At 31.5% G+C, this 21,809-nt stretch overlaps 3 protein-coding genes across 5 annotated transcripts; 2 read left to right on the forward strand and 1 right to left on the reverse strand.

The window, feature by feature from the left end:
- The first annotated feature begins 7,378 nt into the window (after positions 1-7,378).
- LOC114410931 lies at positions 7,379-11,548 on the forward strand. The gene is made up of 2 exons (XM_028374825.1): positions 7,379-8,255; positions 11,445-11,548. The coding sequence occupies exons 1-2, from the start codon at positions 7,379-7,381 to the stop codon at positions 11,546-11,548; spliced, it is 981 nt and encodes a 326-aa protein (XP_028230626.1).
- Positions 11,549-11,691: 143 nt separating this feature from the next.
- LOC114410496 (putative methylesterase 12, chloroplastic) lies at positions 11,692-16,691 on the forward strand. Its single transcript, XM_028374470.1, has 5 exons — positions 11,692-12,151; positions 13,020-13,259; positions 13,339-13,482; positions 14,446-14,580; positions 16,130-16,691. The coding sequence occupies exons 1-5, from the start codon at positions 11,915-11,917 to the stop codon at positions 16,400-16,402; spliced, it is 1,029 nt and encodes a 342-aa protein (XP_028230271.1). The 5' UTR covers positions 11,692-11,914; the 3' UTR covers positions 16,403-16,691.
- A 1,748-nt stretch (positions 16,692-18,439) lies between these two features.
- LOC114410498 (B3 domain-containing transcription factor VRN1-like) lies at positions 18,440-20,471 on the reverse strand. Of its 3 annotated transcripts, none has more exons than XM_028374482.1 (3): positions 20,268-20,471; positions 19,033-19,479; positions 18,440-18,940 (listed from the first exon to the last, which is right to left on the reverse strand). In XM_028374482.1, the coding sequence occupies exons 1-3, from the start codon at positions 20,385-20,387 to the stop codon at positions 18,665-18,667; spliced, it is 843 nt and encodes a 280-aa protein (XP_028230283.1). In that variant the 5' UTR covers positions 20,388-20,471; the 3' UTR covers positions 18,440-18,664. The 3 variants fall into 3 exon arrangements, with proteins under 3 accessions (XP_028230283.1, XP_028230284.1, XP_028230282.1); XM_028374483.1 differs by having other exon boundaries at positions 19,037-19,485; XM_028374481.1 differs by having other exon boundaries at positions 19,033-19,485.
- Between the last annotated feature and the right edge of the window lie 1,338 nt (positions 20,472-21,809).

Genomic DNA, 21,809 nt, shown 5'->3' on the forward strand with positions numbered 1-21,809 from the left:
CCATGCTAAGTTGTTTGCCATTATCATGGCCATTGAGACTACCATTTTAGTATAATTGGAAGGTTCTTTTTGGATAAAATCTAATTCTTTAATTTGATTATCATTTAAGCCATCAAAGACCATTATCTTGTTCCGTGGAGCATTAGGTAGCGTTGGAAAAACTATTTCTTTGGCTTGTATAGATCACACTATAGTTTTGTTTTCCTCTCATATTTTTAGAGAAGGGAATTTTGTGCAGATTTACTAGCAAACCATGTGAGGCTAACTCTACTTCTAGTTTTACTTGGTGGGACCGTGCTCCTAGTTTTGTTAAGCATGAGTTCCTTCACAATTGGAAAGCCCTCCCTAACTATAGGTTTCTATAGTTCTTTTGATGGGTCTTGGCCTAGTGCCTCCATTTTGCTTTGTTTTGCTTCTTTTATTTAACATTATTCGTAGAGTGGTGGTGGTGATGGTTGGCGGTGGGGTGCCAACATAGGTCTTTGCTCGCCATCTAGTTGGTCTCTATTTTTTTTATTTAAAAAAAGTCTGTTTTTATTCATTTAGGCTTTGCTTGTTTCCACTTCCCACAATGTGATATATATAATTCCCCACAATAGCAGAGTTGGATTGTGTCATGTGTGGCAGCCGAATAGAAATGGGAAGAATTTGGAGGTCTATTTATTAAGGACTCCTGACGCAGAACTTATGCCTATACACCAATGTGGTCAGGTTAATGTTTGGCACCAATATGCTCCTTTGATCAATTGCAAAAACAGGAGCTAATGATGGAAGTCAATTGCCTATTTACATTACAACTCCCCTCCTACAAATGTATATCAGCTTGCTGATGCACCAAGTACTATGTTTCTCAAGTCAAGATGTAATATTTTTATATCTCTTCTATTTACTATATTATAAAAGTATGTTCTCTTTAGTCACATGTGAACATTTTGTGTCACACATCAATATTTTAGAAACCTAATTTTTTTAACTTTTTCTTTTATCTTTCTATTTCTTGTAAGTATTGTTTCTTTTAATCTTTTTTCTTTTTTTTATATTTCTTTCTTTCTTTTTTCTTCTTACATTTTTTATTTTCTTCTTATTCTTTTTTTATGTTTTCTTCAATTTTTTACCTTTTATCTTTTCTTTTGCTTTTTTTAATTTCTTCTTTCTCTTTTAGCATTTTTTTCTTTTTTATTTACATTTTTATAATTTTCTATCTATCCTATTTACTATATTATAAAAGTATGTCCTCTTTAGCCACATGTCAATATTCCATGTGCCTCGTGTAAACATTTTAGAAGTTTTAGGAGTTGTTTGGTTTGACTGTTTTCTATTTTCATTTTCACTGGAAATAAAAAATGGTGATAAAAATGCGTTTGGTTGGATTTTTGAAAACATATTTAGTGAAAATATTTTCTCAAACGAACTAAAAACGAAAAACAATAAAATCTCGTTCTAGTGTTTTCAGTTTAAATCAAGAATCTCATTTTGGGTAAAATGAAAACGCAATAGCAAGGAATGTAATTTTAAGCGAATCTAAAAATACATTTCTTTTTGAAAACACATGTTCAATGTCTTTATTTGTTGAAAGCAAAAATCAAGAAATCAAAATAAATATGTTTTCAGAATTCTAATATTTTAAAAATAAAAACAGTTTTCAAAAAATAAAAACAAAAATAAAAATGTAAACCAAATACACCCTTACTTTTTTAATAGTATAAACCTCTTACCTTTTTACAACATTGTTGCAACTTGCCAATAGCAATTGCTTGTTGGGAGCAAACCACAAGTAGTCATGATTTGCTAACACGGGTATAAAAAAGGTGAGTAATATTAAAAAACTGTAAGCAAAAAAAAATCTATGATTCACATTCTATCCATACCTAAATTTGAACGATATGATGCGGCTGCCCAATCTTACTGGGACCACCACCATCTAATGCAAGCATTTTAATACCTAAATCAAATCAAGGATTCTTATTAAATTAAATATGGCTATCAAAGTTTCAAGTCTCCTTTAGAGATTAAAGGTTATTATTAATTTAAAAATTTTGATCTAACAATTCATACAAATTCAAACTTCATTTACATAGATAGATATATTAGATAGATTCAAATGAGTTAATTATTTTTCACAATTAATAATAATAGTTTTATATCACTAATTAACAAGTGTAATTGATTCGTGTCATACACAAGTAAATATTATTCATGAATATTTTAAATATATAAATATTTTTTAAATTTATAGTAGGAATTATTTTTAATTATTGATTGTAAAGTATAATATTTTTAATTATTAATTATTGTTGTCAATTATAGATATATAATTTATTAAAGTATATGGTAAAATATAGTTTTTAAAATACAATAAATGGGAGAAATAAAAAACATTTTAGTTATAAGGTAAGGTAGCAATATTTAAATAATTGTTGAAAAATAATATTTCAATCAATCTAAGATAAGAGTTCTTAGTTACAATATAAATAAAACAAATCATGAAATAATAATTTTAAATCAAAATTTAAATTGAAGCAACACATGACATATATACTGATTTTTGAATAATACTAGAAAATATTTTAAATTTTGAACATATATTGTAAAAAATGAATTAGGAATTGTGAACTAAAAATAAACTATGTGAATTATTATAAATGATTGTGTATCAATTATTTTAATTTTTTTATCATCATAATTAAGGTCTGGCTCTTTAGTGAGATTTCAAGATATTTTCATAAGTTAAGCTTTAATCCTTTGTATTGTTTATGAGACTAATCATTAGTCTAAGATTTAATCACATTTAAATTTTATCATTTCTTTTTAATAGTGTATTCTACAAGGATCAAATCCAGGTTCTCCCCCAACAAATTGAGTATGTATTGTCCACCTATTGGATATTATGTATCAATCATGTAGCTTAAAGTATAATGACTTCAAATTATTAACTACTGTTGTGCAATATGCATAGTTAGATGAAGATCTAATTAATTATTATATATAAAAGGAGAAAATATGCTTTTACTTTTATATTTTGGGTTAAATTTGATTTCAGTTTATATATTTAAGTAAATGAATTTAGTCTTTTAACTCTTATAAATATGTGAATTTAATCACACTTCATGTTTAAACTTAACATTTAGTGGCATTTTCTTACCGCTACAAAGTTGAATTAGGGACTTTATTCACATATTTTTTAAAGTTAGAAGACTATATTCATTAATTTGAAAGTATAAGAACTAAAATCATGTTTCACAGCAAAATATTGGAACAAATTCACTTAGTGGAATGGAAGCGAAAGAAGCCACTTTAGAGGCAACTTTCTTTGCCAGAAGAAGATATTATAATTTATTGTGATTCATAATAACTACAAAATTTAAATTAATTTGATAGTCAATTTTAGCTAAGAATTATTGTAATTTCTTTATTTTACTGTTGTTTTTAATAAAACAATAAATAAATTAATGTCTTTGCAGTTTTATATCAGCAGAATTTAAAAGAAATTTTTTTTAAGTGCTTTGAGGAAAATTGATGCAAAAATTGGAAGAAGTAGTCTTGAAGAAAACATTGGAAGAAATGGACAATCTGCGCTTAGCGCAAAGAAGCCCAAAGGTGCGCCGAGCTAAACATGAGGTCGCGTGAAAATTAAGTTACATTATGTCTATAAAAGGAGTAGGAAGCATAAGGGAAGAATACAACATGGGGACAACATCCTAAGTAGCATCTCTAATAGGGAAAATCCTCTCTCTATGTCCATTATCTCATTTTGCTCTTCTATTCATTCCTCTTCTTCTATCCACATTAGCCCCTAAAGTGTAAAGCTTATGACAATAAGAGGCTAAGGGAGCCTAGCAGCCACCAAATGCCCTTGTAATGTAATCTTTCCTTGTTATCTATTTAATGTCATACCAATTTTTATTGTTTCTTTTCTGTGCTTTCTTATTATCTATTTAATGCAATGCCAATTTTTATTGTTTTTTTCCCGTGTTGTATTGTTATTGTATAGCCTTATCATCCATGCATTAATTTTAGGGGTTATACATTGAAAAATGATAATTTCTAAAGGATTGGAAAGGACATCTCAACACTTCATTGCTAGGGATAGTATGACTTTGTTATGCCTCTGTATACATCTTCATACTTAATACAATTTATCATTCAGTCTTTGCAAAGGAATTTGGGAGAAAAATAGATAAAGTAGACTCTTCATCGGATCAGGGTTGAGTGCCTTAATAGATGTGAGTGGAAATTGGAATAACATTATATAATAAAAATAATTAATATTGCATTACAAGTAGTTTTAGCATGTTAGGTCCCAACATATTTGAGTTCTAAATTTTTTTTTATCATCATCTTTATCTCTTATTTCTCTTATCTTTTACATTAAAATTCTTTATCTATTTTATCTTCTATTTTTTTAATTTAAATCTTTTATCTTTCCTATCTTCCATTTTTATCTCTTATCTTCTATTTTAAATCTTTATCTTATCTCCTATCTTCCTTTATCTTTTATTTTAAATTTTTTATCTTTTGCTTGTAAATTGAGTTTGCATCAATCAAGTACAAATAAAGTTCCTGTGGATTCAACAGTCAAACTTTTGAGTCTACTACTTGAGACAAATTGATATACTTGTTAATGAGTTAACAATTCACTTAGTAGTTGTTACTCACTAAGCATGACATGCTTTTATGCAAAACCAAAAAACAAAACGAAGATTCTCTACTTGTATAAAGCATCTTTTCACTAGGATCAACAGTAGATCATTCTAGGATTGTGTTTTGTGGCTCGAGCTCTCACTTGCTACATTCCCTTATTTCTTTCCCATTCTTCTTCCTTTTCCCATTGTTCTTTGTGTTTTTTGGTGGCTCCTCGTCTCAATGTGAGTTAAGAATTTTGTGTACTAGTAACTCTCATGTAACTATTCTTACATGTATTTAATGAATATCCATTGTTAATGTTATTTCTTTGTGTTTAATATTTGTTCTTGGCTTTATTTATGTTTTTTTATTGTCATTAGAAAATGCTTTAAAAATTAAGATTTGTAAATGATATCTAATAAATGTCACATTTGAGAATAGAGTGATGTTTGTTGATCTCTTCATGATCCTTGCTCTTAAATAAATCGGTTAACTTCAATTGCTAAGGAAATATAAATAATGTTAAGTGATTTATCCTTTTCCACTTGAGGAATCAATGTCAAAGGACTTAAGTGGCTTGAAAAAGCACTACGAATTTCATTATATAGAAAAAAAAATTTGTTACTAAGATGTTTGCTAAGTACTACTACCAAAGACTTATTTGAAATTTGTCCTATTTTTATTGCTAAGATAGCACTAGTTTGTTTTATTGTTTAGCTTAGAACTTATAATTTAATTTTTAAACCCATTTTCACCAAAACAAAATATATATTCTTTTGCCTAGATGTTGAATGTACACAAAAGCCTAGTGCAAAAAAGTTTCTGTAGAGACAATCTTTGTGCTTATATATATATATATATATATATATATATGAAAATATTGGATCAATCAGTTAACCAACGAAGATCGTAATATTTTGGTTTGTGATTTTGGTAGCAAATTGAGTAATTGCATGCTTACAAGGCATACCTGCACATGTTAAGCACACATATATTTAAAATAATAATACATATAACACATATACAACAAAGTAATATTCATAAATGTCAACAATGAATCAAAGGTACTTGTTAATTGTCACATCCAACAAGACGTGTCAACATAGTAAGATTAACATTCACATTTATTTGACACTTTTAAACTTTAGACCTATTGTCATCACCATCACCTGAACAAACTGTTGTCCACTTATAGCTTTTAGTTCTTTCATTCGCCAACCTTGATAGTTGCATGGGAGTCAATGGTCCTACCGAACAATCAATTTGAGCTTACATGTACTCATTGCACGCATAACATTGAATATAATGTCCTCAGCTAAACTTAGAATTGGCTTGCCCCTATTCTTCAGGATCCTTGCATTGAATGTTTCACCGTTGTTGTTGCAGATGCTGTCCCCTTTAGAACTCTTGCTAAAAATGCTTTGTTCTATGATTCATAAGGCAAATTTTTCAAATAATCGCACACTTTTTTCCCCCTCTAAAGTGCTTCCTTGTGTAAATTAAATTCAAAAACTGTTGCTGATCTTACACATTGCCTAAAGAAGTCTCTTTGCTCTTAATCTTTCCCATGCTTTGTGAAGTTTCCCCATATATGAATTACACAATATTCTCTGCACTATAGGCATAACCTCCCTCATGGCATGAATAAGACCATGTACATACGAAAAATAAATATCAATTTGATCCTTAAGTTAACGATTATTTGTTAATTTGGTCCTCAATTTACAGTGTACTTTAAAAGATTATAATTACCTTATGCATGTTTGACATGAAGCACCAACCTTGTTGCCTGTAATCTCCCAAGTCTTATGAAGCAATGTAAGAAACTTTCCAATTTTCTATGTCTGCAACATCAAGAATTGCATATGCAATTACAAAAATGTCATTATTTGCACCTTGGCCAACTACTGTGAGCACTTGGCCACCATAGTATTCCTTCAAAAAATGTTCATCTAGACCAATAAATGGTTGACATCCACCTTTTTACATGCATCAAGACAAAAATATACTCTACGAATTTGTGGTTTGGCCTAAGAAATTGGGATACAATCAATAATTCTTGACCCTTGATTGGCTCTTATAAACTCATTACCATAATCCCAAAATGCAAGTATTCATATATTTCCTGATGAAGATATACTTTTGTAACTGCATAATATTTTATTTTTCAGTTTTAAAATAGGATTTAGTAAATAAGTTGATTTCCTATATTTTAGGAGTAAGGCAGGTTTAATGGATTAGTCTAGTCAATAAGTGGTTCCTATCTTTAAGGAACAAGTTAGTTTTAATATTCTGTTTTGCTAATATCTTGTTATCTAATTAGTTTATCTTTTGCTATTTATTGTATCGCTGCCGAGAACAATTTGAATTAGAATAGAATAATTTTATTTTCTCCGCATACGCATTGTCTCTCTTCTCTCCTCTGTTCTTTCATAATTTCCTCCACAAAACCAACAATTGGTATCGAGAGCCTTATTCTTACGGGACTTGTACCATGGAAGGTGAAACAAGTTTTTCCCACATAACTCTTCCAATCTTTGATGGAGAGAATTATGATCTTTGGGAAGTGAAAATGCAATCTTACATGGAGTCTTTGGATTTGTGGGATGTTGTGGAAGAGGATTATGAAATATATCCGCTGCCTGAAAATCCCACCATGGCCCAAATTAAAAATCACAAGGAAAGAAAGATGAAGAAGGCAAAGGCGAGGTCATGTTTGCTCACTGGTGTTTCACAAATGATATTCATCAGAATCATGACTCTTAAATCACCCAAAGCAATTTGGGATTATCTGAAAGAGGAATACGCTGGAGATGATAGAATACAAAGCATGCAAGTGCTAAATTTAAGGAGGGAATTTGAGCTTCAAAGGATGAAAGAGTCAGAGACAATCAAAGAATACTCAAACAAATTGTTAGGTATTGCCAACAAGATAAAGTTGTTGGGAAGGGATTTTGTTGATTCGAGAATTGTAGAGAAAATTTTGGTAACGGTGTCGGAGAGGTATGAAGCATCTATAGCTTCATTGGAGAACACAAAGGATCTGTCGAAAATCACATTGGCAGAAGTGCTACACGCCCTGCTAGCTCAAGAGCAACGAAGGTTGATGAGGCAAGATCGTGTTGTCGAAGGTGCTTTGCCCGCCAAACATCATGAAGTTGATGAAAGTAAAAAGGATTTTTTCAAGAAGAATCAACCAGCAAGCAGCGAAAATAATGCAAACAACCAAAACAAAGGTAAGGATAAAAAGAAAAATTATCCACCTTGTCAGGATTACGGAAAATTGGGTCACCCACCATACAAATGTTGGAAACGGCCAGACGCAAAGTGTAGCAAGTGCAATCAGCTTGGACACGAAGCTATAATTTGTAAAAGCAAATTTCAGCAACAAGAAGCCGATGCCCAAGTTGTTGAGCAGAAGGAAGAAGATTATATTTTTGCTGCAACATGTTATTCGATGAGGAGTAGTTCTAAATGTTGGTTGATTGATAGTGGTTGTACGAACCACATGACATATGATAAGACTCTATTCAAGGATTTGAAGTCAACTAATGTCTCAAAGATCATAATTGAGAATGGTGACTATATTCCAGTAAAAGGAAAAGGAACTGTTGCAATTTCAACATGTTCAGGTATCAAATTAATATCAGATGTTCTTTATGTACCTAACATTGACCAAAACTTGCTAAGTGTAGGTCAGTTGATTAAAAAGGGATTTAAAGTATCCTTTGAACATCAACATTGTTTTATCTATGACATTGCTGACCGGGAAGTTCTAAGGATTAAAATGAATGGTAAAAACTTTTCATTTGATCCAACAGAGGAGGAGCATACAACCTATTTCACTCAAGTCACACCCACGAAACTCTGGCACAAGAGACTTGATCATTGCCATCTTGAAAGAATACTAAACATGAAAAAAAAGGAAATATGCAAAAGAAAATTTGAAGAAGTTTCAAATGGAGGAATGCAAGTCTGTTAGCACACCAATGAATCAAAAGGAGAAGTTTAGCAAAGAAAAAGGTGTTGATAACATTGATGAAGGATATTATGGGAGTTTGATTGGATGTCCAATGTATCTCACTACAACAAGGCCAAACATTCTATTTTCTCAAAAGAACAAAACTGAAATTTTTGTTGACAATCAAGTAGCCATTGTTGTTGCAAACAATCCCATGTGTCATGGGAAGACTAAACATTTCAACATCAAAGTTTATTATTTGATAAAGATGCAACAAAGTGGAGAAGTGAACTTAATTTACTGCAAGTCTAAAGATCAACTGACTGACATGTTTACAAAGTCACTACCTATCAACAAACTTGAACTCAAAGAATTGGAGTTTGCAGTTCCAAAAGCAAGGAGGAGTGTTGAAGATATACTTTTGTAACTGCATAATATTTTATTTTTCAGTTTTAAAATAGGATTTAGTAAATAAGTTGATTTCCTATATTTTAGGAGTAAGGCAGGTTTAATGGATTAACCTAGTCAATAAGTGGTTCCTATCTTTAAAGAGCAAGTTAGTTTTAATATTCTGTTTTGCTAATATCTTGTTATCTAATTAGTTTATCTTTTGTTATTTATTGTATCGCTGCCGAGAACAATTTGAATTAGAATAAAATAATTTTATTTCCTTCGCATACGCATTGTCTCTCTTCTCTCCTCTGTTCTTTTATAATTTCCTCCACAAAACCATCCGTTCCTTTAAATTACCCTCAACCATCTTTCGAGCATCTTTTAAAGCCTTAAAAATCGTAGTACCATTTGTGTGCAGGCCTAAATCAGATTTCAAGTATTAAAATGCCTCCATATAATTTTAAGTAGGATGCATTCTAATTTTGTTTGCCAACTTGCAAGCATCCCATTTCCTAGAAGCTTCACCATTCTTGAAGTTCCTACCACAAATATGTTCTTTCGCAAAGGTTTTAATTTGGAAGCTTCAATGATCTTCATTTCATGAACAATATATCTCCCACGAATAGTTCGTTTACTCACATATTGCTCTTGCTTTTTTTCTTGTCATTCTTTAGCCATTTTAATTTGCCTTCGATAGTATATAGTGCAGTCCCTAACTGCATATATCATTGAAAATTTGTAAGTTGGCAAACACCCTTCTCTATCTCTAATTATAATTCATTAGTAAAACTTTGTACCTTCATTATACTGATGATAAACAACAGCTTTACTACTACATCCTTCATCACTAGTGCTATTAGGAGTCTGAAGATATTTTGAATGGTAACTATAGTCACTTGACTGTTCATCGTCATCTGCTAGAGATGTATGAAGAATGACCTCGTTACCTTCAGAATTATCATAAAACTCATGGTATGATTCTTCGTCATCAAATCCATCATTAGACATCCTGCAAAATAACTTTAATTAAAGTTGACATCATACAACTTGGCATAAGAGATTAACCCCTTATGAAATAAATTTTAGTAAAACGTGCAATGAATCGACGTCATCACTGTAAACAAAAATAAAGACAATGAAACATACAAATGCATTTCAAAAACAAACACAACCCATCAGAACTCATGACCAAATCATAAACAAAAAATTGAAAATAAATATAATTTCTTATACAGAAAATCAATAACAAAAATACACAAACAAAAAATATTTAAAACAGAGACGACACACAAAAAATAAGGACACCTTCATATATGAAAAACAAAAAAGAAGACACCATGTTTCTCCAAGTACTAATGTCCGACTTTCTGTGAGTAGAAGAGAAGACACCATGTTTCTCCAATTTAGTCATTGGTGAATGGGAAGTGAAACCAGTAGAGGAAATGAGACCAAAAAATAAAAGTAAGGGTTCTCATGATTCTTTTTGGTTCTCTAAAAAGGTTGGGTAAACATATACTATCACTTTAGTCTATCTAACTCACCCCCAACGTTGCATGCATCATAGGTGTACAAGATAACGTGTCATGAAATAACGTGCCACCGAGGCACACACGTTATGTTTAAAGAATTTCAATTGATGGATGAATAAAATAAACATTTTACACTTTTTGAGATGTTTTTAAAAATTTTATATTTTTAAAGAACTAAATGATACTGAGTCACATTTTCACGTGTAAAAATAACTATTTATCCTAAAATTAATGTTACACTCTTACTATCTATTGTGCCAATTTGTATTACATTTGATTGCTGTGCTGTGACGAAGGAAAACAAATTTTGATGGAACGCGCGTAGATTATTCTTTATCATTTCTATTTCAACCAATCTGACAAATTATTTTATTTTCAGTTTCTTTCACTCTTTCTCAATTCAATCCTTTCTAAATCCTCTAAGTAACAGTTTAACGTCACGAAGGTACTTGTTCCCCCAAGAAGTTTCCTTCAACTTTTACAAGCGCACCGAAGAAGACGTAAAATTTGACCTTTTAAAAGCAATTTTTAATTTAAATATAATATATAATATAACAGGACAAAAAAAGAAAAAGAAAAAAAATGACATCTGTTGTACTTTGACTTAATTATTAATTTGTTTTTGAAATTATTTTAAATGATTCAATTTTCAAATCTTTAAAAAGTTTAATTTAATTTTGAAGTTTTTAAAAATGAATTATTCCATCTCTAAATTTTTAAAATGTTTAATTTTGTTTTTAAGTTGTTAAAAATTTGAAAATTGAATTAATTCATTTTTAATAACTTAAGAATTAAATTAAATTAAATATTTTAAAAATTTAATACCACAATAATTTATTTTTAAAAAATAAAAAATCAAATTGAATATTTTTAAAATTTGAAAACCAAATCGATAATTAAACCGTTTCATTTGACAGCGTGTTGAAAACTGTCTACAGATTATAAGCTTATTTTCAGCTCACTCTGTCTCCACTACGTTCGTCTCGTGTTGACTAATGGTTACACTGCACGCCCTCTTGTAAATCTACGCTACACCACTTAATTGTTCCCGTAAAAGTAAAAAACACTATAATAAATAGAAGTAATTAAAAAAGCCCTATTATCGTTAGTTAGGTTGAAATTGAAAGCAATATATATATATATAGAGAGAGAGAGAGAGAGACCAGTGACTTATGAAATATGAATTATGAAAGTCTGGTGTCGTTGAAATCGAACGCATTTAATAAGCTCTAAAATCAGTTGAGTTGTCGTTTCATTGCTTTATTTTTTTGGCATTCATTCATACCCAACAACTTAACAACTCCTCCAACCCTCCTAGACCACGAAAAAACAAAAAAAGACAAGCGATAAATATAGGGAAAGAAAGAAAAACCGAGGCTTTGCTCAATTTCAGTGAAGAAAGTGAAAGATGGGTAATCGTTTCATCTGCATGACGAAGAAGGAGTCGAAAGATGTTGGATCGAGAAGCAAGAGAATGGGTAGATCACAGAGGAAGCTGGTGAGTGAGGAAGAGCTGCATCTTCAGGCACTTTCTATGGCACTTCAACAGCATCAACTGTCTCAGAGGTTTGAAGGCTCCATGTCTAGGAGAATTGGCTCCTCCAGAAGGCACGCTGTCTCTGAATCTTTTTCAGCCAACAAGCAGGTCTCTCTGTGTGTGTCTGTGCCTCTTTTGTTTATTATATTATAATATATTTGCCATGATTTGTGGGTTTGGATTGAAAAAAGTTTTTATTTTTTGAATCATTTCATCTGTGCCAAAAAGTGGGCTATCATGATTAAGATCTTTATCTATATGGGTAGGGCCGTAGGGTGGAAGTGAAAAGTAGTGTTTTTGAATTGAGTCAGTCAACATAACAAGCCATGGCTGAAAAGTGCACATACAAAAGGAAATCAAGGACTGCTTTTTTATTTTTTTTTTTGTGGGGAAAAAAAGGGGGTTGTTCTTTTTTATGCCTCAAAAGGTGCATCTAGAAAAGTACAGGGGGCCAATTCACTGTGCTTTGAAAAGCAGATGTGATTTGTTTGTGATTAGTCGCATGTATCTTGTACTAGTTATAACATACCCCACTTCCTTGAGTCCACTATATGCTTATTATGCATTTTGACCTCAGTTATTCTTAAGCGTCATGGGAAGATTCTTTTCTTCCACCTTGTTAGGAGAGTCTACAACATTTGTCTAAAGGGAAAATTTGGCCTGCTTCATGTTTGGAGCCAGATTGTTTTGAGACTTTTGTTGAAATCACGATCTGAGCTGCTGCTGCTGCTGGTCTTAATTATGTTAGTACTTATACATTTGAATTTTGCTAGTGATTTATTGTAAATGAACTCCTCATTTTAAGGGATCTTTGGAATGTTGTTTGAATTTATGCATATAATTAAAATTAATATATACTTGTTGTATGCAAATGTTAGCTAGGACATAAAATGGAAAGGAAATGTGTTATCAGTTCTTATGCCCCCTGTGTTTTTGTTTGAAATGTTTTCCTGACTTGCCAGTATGTCCTGTGCAGGTTCCAGTAAATCTGGAGAACATTAAAATAAAGAAGTTTGTACTAATCCATGGAGAAGGTTTTGGAGCATGGTGTTGGTACAAGACTGTTGCCCTTCTAGAAGAAGCAGGGCTGCTTCCTGTTGCCTTAGATCTTACAGGCTCTGGAATTGATCTCACAGACACCAACAACGTCACTACATTGGCAGATTATTCAAAACCTTTAACTGTTTATCTGCAAAACCTTCCTGAGGATGAACAGGTTTGGATGTGTGATATTGAATTGAAGCATGTTATTGTCCACCATACTGCTATATTTCATGAAGATGGAAATTTTGCAGGTTATTCTTGTTGGTCATAGCATTGGTGGTGCATGTATTTCTTACGCATTGGAACATTATCCACAGAAGATCTCAAAAGCAACTTTCCTTTGTGCTACGATGGTGTCTGATGGCCAAAAACCTTTTGATGTTTTTGCTGAAGAGGTATCTAGTTAGTTTCTTAATTTACTTATGTGATCAGTTGGATTTTTGGGAGTTCATATGTGGTGAATATAATCAAAACTTAAATTAATAACAAAAGTTTTCCAAGTTTGCAACCATTTCTTAGCAATTATGTTATGGGTCTTGCTAACTAGTGCCTTAGGGCATAGGAGCTAAAATAAGAAAGTATTTATTTGTAAATCATAGGAGAGCTTAAAAAAGATCATGGACAACACAATTTTCCGTTTTTCAATAAAAACATTTGTACTTTAAGTTCCTTAACCAATGCCTTTAGGGCACTAGTTAGCATTTACCTTTATATTATTATGTGGAACATATATTGCTCTTCATCCTTTCATGAGGGTTGTGCAACCTCAAATATTCTATTTCTAGAGAAAAAAATGTAATACTATGGTGTTCTGTCCTGCTTTAATTTTTGGATATATTGCTTTTAGTGTAATATTTTAATCTGTTATTGGCTTATTGCAAATTTACTATCACTTGACTGTTTTCATTTTAATAACTCTGATTCTACGGCATAATTTGAAGTCTTGGCCAACTTTCCAGTGAATCTTTTATTGCTATATTGTGCCACTCAGCCTACTTCATTTCATGACTTTTCTGCCTTCTTACATAATTGTTTTTTTGGCAAAATAATACTTTTTTTTCTTAGCTAGAATAGCAAAAACTTGGAAAGCTAAATACATAAGCTATTGAACTAGCAAAAAATGTAGCAGACTGTTCTGACAAAGCTAAAAGCACATTCAAATGTGTTCATAATTGGAGTTATACTCATATTTTCTTACTGCATAGACACTAAAAGTAATAGCAGCCAAAGTAAAAGATCTTTATGTTGTATTTTCATTGCTGAATGAACATGTTTTATTTAATTTATTATTACTATTATTTTAATTTTATCTTGTTTTGCATTTCCCTTGGAAGTTCTCACAAATTATCTACCTGCAGCTAGGGCCAGCTGAACGTTTTATGCAAGAATCTAAGTTTTTGATCCATGGGAATGGTAAAGAAAAGCCCCCAACAGGATTTATGTTTGAGAAAGAGCAGATGAAAGGGTTATATTTTAACCAATCCCCGGCAAAGGTATGCAGAGGATTTAAGTCTATTTCTAACTTTTTTTCCTCCTAAATTTTATAGCTGCTATATATTGACTGCCCATTCAAATTAGCTACTTGAAGCTGTACACGACTTGTGCCCATCTACCCTCAATGATAATCATATCTTTTATCTCCTTCATTGTTACTCCACTTGCAATCTCCTTGTTTATATAGAAGATTTATAATGAGTACAATTGAGTAACTGGCTGACTCTAGCCCCCTTGCTGATCAATCTAGTGCAATAAGGGCAAACTCAACTCTGTTCCACCACCTAGAGTGGAACTGAAAAATGCAATTTTGTAATTGTTGTTGATCTATGCGCTCAATAATAGCTTGCTGGTCGCTTTAAGTTGAAGAACAAAACTCCTTCCTCTAAAAGCTCAAGTGTTGTAGTTTTGTATTATCCCCCCTTTCCAGATGCTTTAGATCAAAGTTTTTATTTTTATTTACATTTTTTTAATTATTTTTCCTTTAAAGAAAGACATGCCTTATTGAACAAATATTCCAAATGATTTCTTCAACTATTTTTTTTTTTGTTTTTGTTTTTTAAAGTTGTTTCTATAAAAGTTTAAGAAACAAGCTCGTAAAGCAGATAGCACTAAACAGGAAACAGAAATGAGGCACGCAAATCCTTGGATGTTTATGCCAAGGGCATGTGCTTCTTTTGGACTGGGAGATGAAGACGATTCTTGGATCTTATTTTGGGTGGATCAGAGACATTTCATTTTTTTTATAGTTTGTCGTGTTTACATGAGTAACTCATCCAAAGTTTATACTCAATTCAGGATTGTAACATTGATTGTAATTATTACATTGATGTGACTTGAATGATAGGGAGAGCATTGGGAATTTGGGATTCAATCCCTTTTGACTTTTATTATGTTATCAAAATAGGAGAATTTGATCTACTAACTGTTGGTTAGCTTTTACAGTTTTGCAAGAAATATGGAGACTAAAGTTTTGTTGCAATGTGCCGTGTTTGCATATCTGTGTTTTATCAAAATTGGCTTTGTGACTAATCTAACAAGACTATTTCATGTATGAGTGAAATCGCTCATATATATTCATTGTTTTTATGTTTCTAAGTATTGTTATGTAAAGGTGGGATTTTTCTTTTCTCCATACCCAAATGTGTTTTTCTTATTTTTTTTTGTTTTTATGGATTGATACTCTACATAACTTCAGAAATCGCCTGGTATGTTTCTAGTTTCTTAATACCATGTCCTATAACTTCAGAAAATATTACTTATTACTAATACATACATGTCAAAACATTTTCAATCCTTATTTTTCATGATAAATGTTTCATCTAAAAGTTGGGATCACAACTGTATTCAGATAAAAAAATATTACACCATCTTAATTTATTATATTTATATTTGTATTATGTAAACTGAGTCCTAATTGAAGGAATTAGGAAGGTGAAATTCTTTAATCCTGTAGTCACCTCACCTGGTTGTTATATTAATACTTTCAAAATTCGGATAGTATATGTATTTATTAGGTCTGATAATATTTGAAATGATGTGTTTCAGGATGTTGCTTTAGCCATGGTTTCCATGAGACATAGCCCTCTTGGTCCAATAATGGAGAAACTGTCTCTATCTGCTGACAAATATGGTACTGGTCGCCGGTTTTACATTCAAACATTGGATGATCGTGCGCTTTCACCAGATGTCCAAGAGAAGCTTGTGAGGGAAAATCCACCTGAAGGAGTTTTCAAGATCAAAGGCAGTGACCACTGTCCATTCTTTTCTAAGCCACAATCTCTTCACAAAATTTTGGTGGAAATAGCTCAAATTCCTTAGCTTAATGCTCAACGGGATTTGTTTTTATCTTTCCATCCCTTAGGATTACAAAATTGTAGAGTTGATATGGCTTTTCTATATTTACCATCAAACAGGAAGCCCAATTGGGAGAAGTATTTTTATTTTTTATTATCGTGAAATATAATAGAGGAAGGAGCATGATTTCATCGCATTTAAGACAACAGCATATTTAAGACAAAAGCTTATTTAAGACAAAAGTCTTTTTCCTTTTCTGTTCATGTGTATAGTAAATTAGTAATGTATTCATTTTTGTACTTTTCATTTAGGCTTTGACAACTGTGTTTTGTTGTTAGCAATTTTAAAGTAAAAAGTACATCAACAATTGTTGGGGTTTTATAGATTGGAATACATTATACTTTATTTTTCAAGAATTTTCTGTTAACGTTTTGTTACCCTTTGTTTCAATAATATATACTACCATAATCTTTTACACTACCACTTCTCAAAGATTCCCCATATGATAGAATATACACTTTCCTTCCTTAACTAATGCAAATATATATTTTTATAATAATTTAAATTAAAATTATAACCAAATTTATTAAGGAAATTTAACTCGATTGAACATGACATGTGTGTATTATAAATTCTCTTAGGCGGTGTATTCAACTCTTATGTATAAAAAAATGTCAATTTATCTGTCCTTTTTATTTGAAATTGATTTGTGAATTATGTGGCTTAAACTAACAAAACATTAGTTAAAAAGGTAAATTAAGGTTTAACAAACAGTTTGCGATGCCACAAATTGCCCTTAACAAGTTATCTCCTTTCAGAATGTGACTCCAGGAAAGAAAGAGTAGAGCTCTAAAGGAAAAGAATGTTCAAATCTTTGACCGTTCAAATCTCAAAGAGAGAGTAATGCTATTTTTTGCGTGTTTTTCTCACAGTACTTTTAATGTAGTCATTTATTTTCTTTTTATTTCTCTTCATCGCATCACTCTCTTTTGTCTCATGCTTTGTTCTCTTCGCTTCCTTTCTTTCTCTTCGTTGAAAAGTGTTGAAAAAGGAGGAAAAATAGCCTAACTCGTTTTTCATTTAGGAGGCGCAAACAATGAACAACAACAGTGCTATATTTGAATGTCTATCCCTCTCCCTACCAAATGCCATCGAACATATGGAACTGATTAATATAACCTACGTACTAACCTTCATATTTGGTCAAATCGACCAGCTACTAATATATTAAACTTGTACCTTAATCTAATCCAGTTCTTAAATACATACTGTAATATTTTTTAACCACCACCAAGCTAATAATCCATCATAATTCCTCACCAACCGACTATTACTGGTTACTAGTTAAAAAAGTTATAAAAAAAAAACAGATTACAGTAGAGAGGATAAAGTGTTCAGTGCAGAGTAAGTTTAAGCAAAACAACCGGGTTGGTCTTTATCAGCTCCAACACACAAAGATCTCCTATTGATAGCGATAGATTGTTGTCCTTCACAAACTCAGTCCATCCTCTCGCTATGACCATCGTTCTGCGGCCGCCATGATATACGCAAGAAACATCCCACTGCTCCCCATTACAATTTTGGAGCATCATGCAAACATTTGGCTTCAGATACTTGCCAGCAAAGAAAATTGGTGAACAAAGTAGACAGGCTGAACGGTTCAACAAAAAATCGTATGTACAAGTTGCTAGACAAATGCAAAGATGGCAAGTGGGTGATTGGATGGGGATAGACATGAATATTGATGATGGAAAATCGATGTGGGTTCAGGACTGTCTCGTCGGATGGTTAAGGGGCATACCAATGTTTGATAGGATCCAGGAGATGATTCTTTTTTTATGAGGGGGGCAATGTACAACTGAGGTATTTCGGGGATGACTTGGTCCTCATTTCGTGATTGGACGAGAAGACTGCACATGAGAAGATCATGAAGGGTTGTGATACGTTTCTATCCTGTTTCCATTCGATTCAGAAATTATCTCTATCGATTGTTTCCGACATGAGACTTACTTGGTTGAGATGCTATGGACTTCCCCTAAATGTTTGGATTACATAATAGTATTTTTTTTAACCAGCACCAAGCTTGATATATATAATCCATCACAAGGTCGATTTACAGCTGCTATTAACTAGTAAAATAGGCGATAAAAAAAACACAAGTAGTTAATACTAGCACGTAATTAGAACGAATTCACTTACACAGATCAGTGCCCTCTCAATACATCCGAAATACGCAGAGGCTACAGGTGAATTCAAAAGCAAACATGCATCAAGTGTTTGTTGAGTTCAGTGCGGACGTGAACTGTGATATTCAGGTGCACCAAGCACAGTAAGTTTAAGCACAACAGCTGGGTTGGTCTCGATCAACTCCAATACGCAAGGATCTCCTTCGGATAGATCGTTGTCCCTTACAAATTTACGCCATCCTCTTGTTAGCATCATTCCTCCATAGCGCGTATTATGGCATACGCAAGAAACATCCCACTGCTCCCCATTACAATTTTGGAGCATCATACAAACATTTGGCTTCAGATGCTTTTTAGAAAAGTGACTTCTCACATACTGCAGCAAAAGGAAGGGAAAGGGGAGGTTTATTTCAGTGCAAAGCTCAAAAATTTTATTTTAACCCAAAACTATTAATATTAATTCCTCACCAACCGATAAGGCTGGATGGTACAAGTAACAGAAGGGTGTTTTGGCTTGGTAGAAGCATCCTTTGCTATCTCCGAACAATCACTTTCTTTCTTCCATGCTTTCAAATTCACGTCATCTTCATCAATAGCTTCCTTATGCTCTTTCTTTCTTGTTTGATCATCAACCTTGGACCTCTTCCTATTGTCCAAGTCTGGATAACAAATCTCAGCAGAAGTAGTATCAAATATCAGAACACGAAATTTTGAATTCCCTTCATATCTGAAAACTAGGTAGGAACCATAACCGAGAGAATAGTATTCTACAAACTCTCGCCATTTGCTGCGGAACGAAACATCTTTACCACATTTCTTCAATCTCATTTTCCAAACACGGCCATCGGGAACAGTAACCGTAGCAACATTAGATAGTTCATCTCCAAATCTTTTAATAAATTCTTCAGGAATCCTCTGCATCTTAAATTAGTTAGAAAGAATTTTAAGAAAAGATGCACCAGAGAACAACTGAGCAATACCAATAATAGTGGATTTTTTTTACAATCATATTATTGGTACAAAATATTCATTAATTTTATTGATAATTAATCTTCCTCTAAAAACCTAAATCACTTTTAGAAGATTTTTTTCCTTCCATTTACATTTTTTCTATCCACCAGACTTAATCCAAAATCTTACTTTAGAGGATGAGTTTATTACCACTTGGTCCATCCACTTGTTAGACAATAATAGTGGATTTGACTCTTAAACTGGAGTTATTTTAGAATGTAAAGTACTGTAATGACTATTCAATTTTATCTACAAGATCGAATGTCCAAAGATTCAAACGTCTCAAACAGATTCACCGAAAAACTTAGGTGATCTAAAACATAACAAAGGTCTTAATTTTGGAGAACTAAAAAAATGATTGAAGAAAAGAAAAGAAAAAAAAGTATAGGTGTGCACTATACATTATATAACGTAATGCGAATAGAAAAACAAGTGTTAATAAAATGTTTGTAGTGAGGAGTCATTTTTTTAATGCATAAAAGTACAACTCAATCCTCTCCTCCAAGTTCAAAGTTCAAAGTTTCCAGTTTTCTGCTTCTACAGTACAACAGAGACAACTACAAAAGAAAAGATAATCGTTTGGGTTGTCATACTTTCGAAATAGAAAATAAAAAAAGAGGCACGATGAAGCAGGTGAAACTTCAAAGAAAGTAGAGAAACCAAAAGCAAAGAGATTATTTGTCAATTGTTACCATTTGGTTGGCATGAATGGGTGATGGAAGTATGATCTTCAGAAAGTGCTTAGAATTAGATTCACTCTCCGCCAAATCAGAACCTTCAACATAGTTTCTCCTACTCTGGCGAGGCTGCATTGGAATACGGGATTCTCTACTCTAACTACAGCCCACAGAATAGAGACTAACGAGTGTTGTGTACGAGGTGCACAAATTAGAGATGAAAATGAGTAGGGTCGTTTGTAGGATGAGTAGGTTTATTTAAGAGTTTGATTTGACTTGTTTACTATAAAGGTTAAGTTGAATCTTTTTAAAAAGTTTTTTAGATAAAAAGATCAAAGTTAATCTATAAAAAAGTTTGTTAAACTTGACAAGTCGACTTGTTTAAGTAATAATAATAATTATTATTATTATTATGAATCACAGGATGGAGTGACATGAATGATAAGAGAGTACACTTGCATGTGAAAGTTTTTCAAAAAGGAAAAGACTCAAGTTGAAAGGATAATGCAACCAGATTTATATTCCTAAAAAAAAGAATATTTTGTAAAGATATTTTCAGACAATTTAAATATTTTTATTTGATTATATTAGTATAAATCATCTCTAATCCATGTATTATTTTAATATTATGTTTTTTTTTCCTTTTCTTTTGATATACTTTGTGTTTTAATAACTTGAATTCAATATTATTTTATTTATCAATTATTTTTGGATTTGTACATTACTTATATGAAATTTTATAAGTTTTTTTTAGTTAGTATTTCACTAAGTTTTAAAACAATTAATTGATTAAAGACATCTTTAAGCTAAATAAGCTTGTAGGCCAAGGTAGACTTTTATGTAAGCCGAGTCAAGCCTTCAAAAAAAGTTTATGACAGGTAATGAGTCAAACTCAAGTCTTGGCGTATTCAACTCAAGTCGAGCTTAAGCCTAATAAAGTTTGGCTTGACTCGGCTCATTTTCACCCCTATACACAATGAACAAGATTGATTGATGGACGTAAAGGCATTGCATTGTTCTTCGTCAAGAAGAAAAAACGTAAAGAAAAAATTAAATATATTTCTGATGTATGTAAATTGAACAAATTTCAACTTTACAGGAAAATTGATCTGATGATCAATCCGTTTAAAGCATTAGATGAATAGATTAGTGATAAGATCAATGTATGACATTGATTGATTTCGTATATATATTAAAAGTTAAAGATATATAATATAATTAACAATAAATCCTTATATTTCAATATTATGTAATTATTTATTATTATAAATTATTTTATTGAATATTATCTTTAAATTAATAAAAAAAATTATTTTATATAGTTAAGTATAAAAATTGTTAAATGGTCATTAACAAATATGATAAAAATGTATAAAATACATAAAAGATTAAATCATATCAAGATCAAGATAATAACTATTAATTGTTAATTATTTTTATCAAGATTAAAATAATATTATAAGAGCACATTATATACTTGCATTCAAAATTAATTATTAATAATTTAACATATTCTAGGAATTGAAACAAAAGGAACTTAAAAAAAATTATTGTGGT

The sequence above is a fragment of the Glycine soja genome, chromosome 4 (genome assembly GCF_004193775.1).
Source record: "Glycine soja cultivar W05 chromosome 4, ASM419377v2, whole genome shotgun sequence".
NCBI classification, from domain to species: Eukaryota; Viridiplantae; Streptophyta; class Magnoliopsida; order Fabales; family Fabaceae; genus Glycine; species Glycine soja.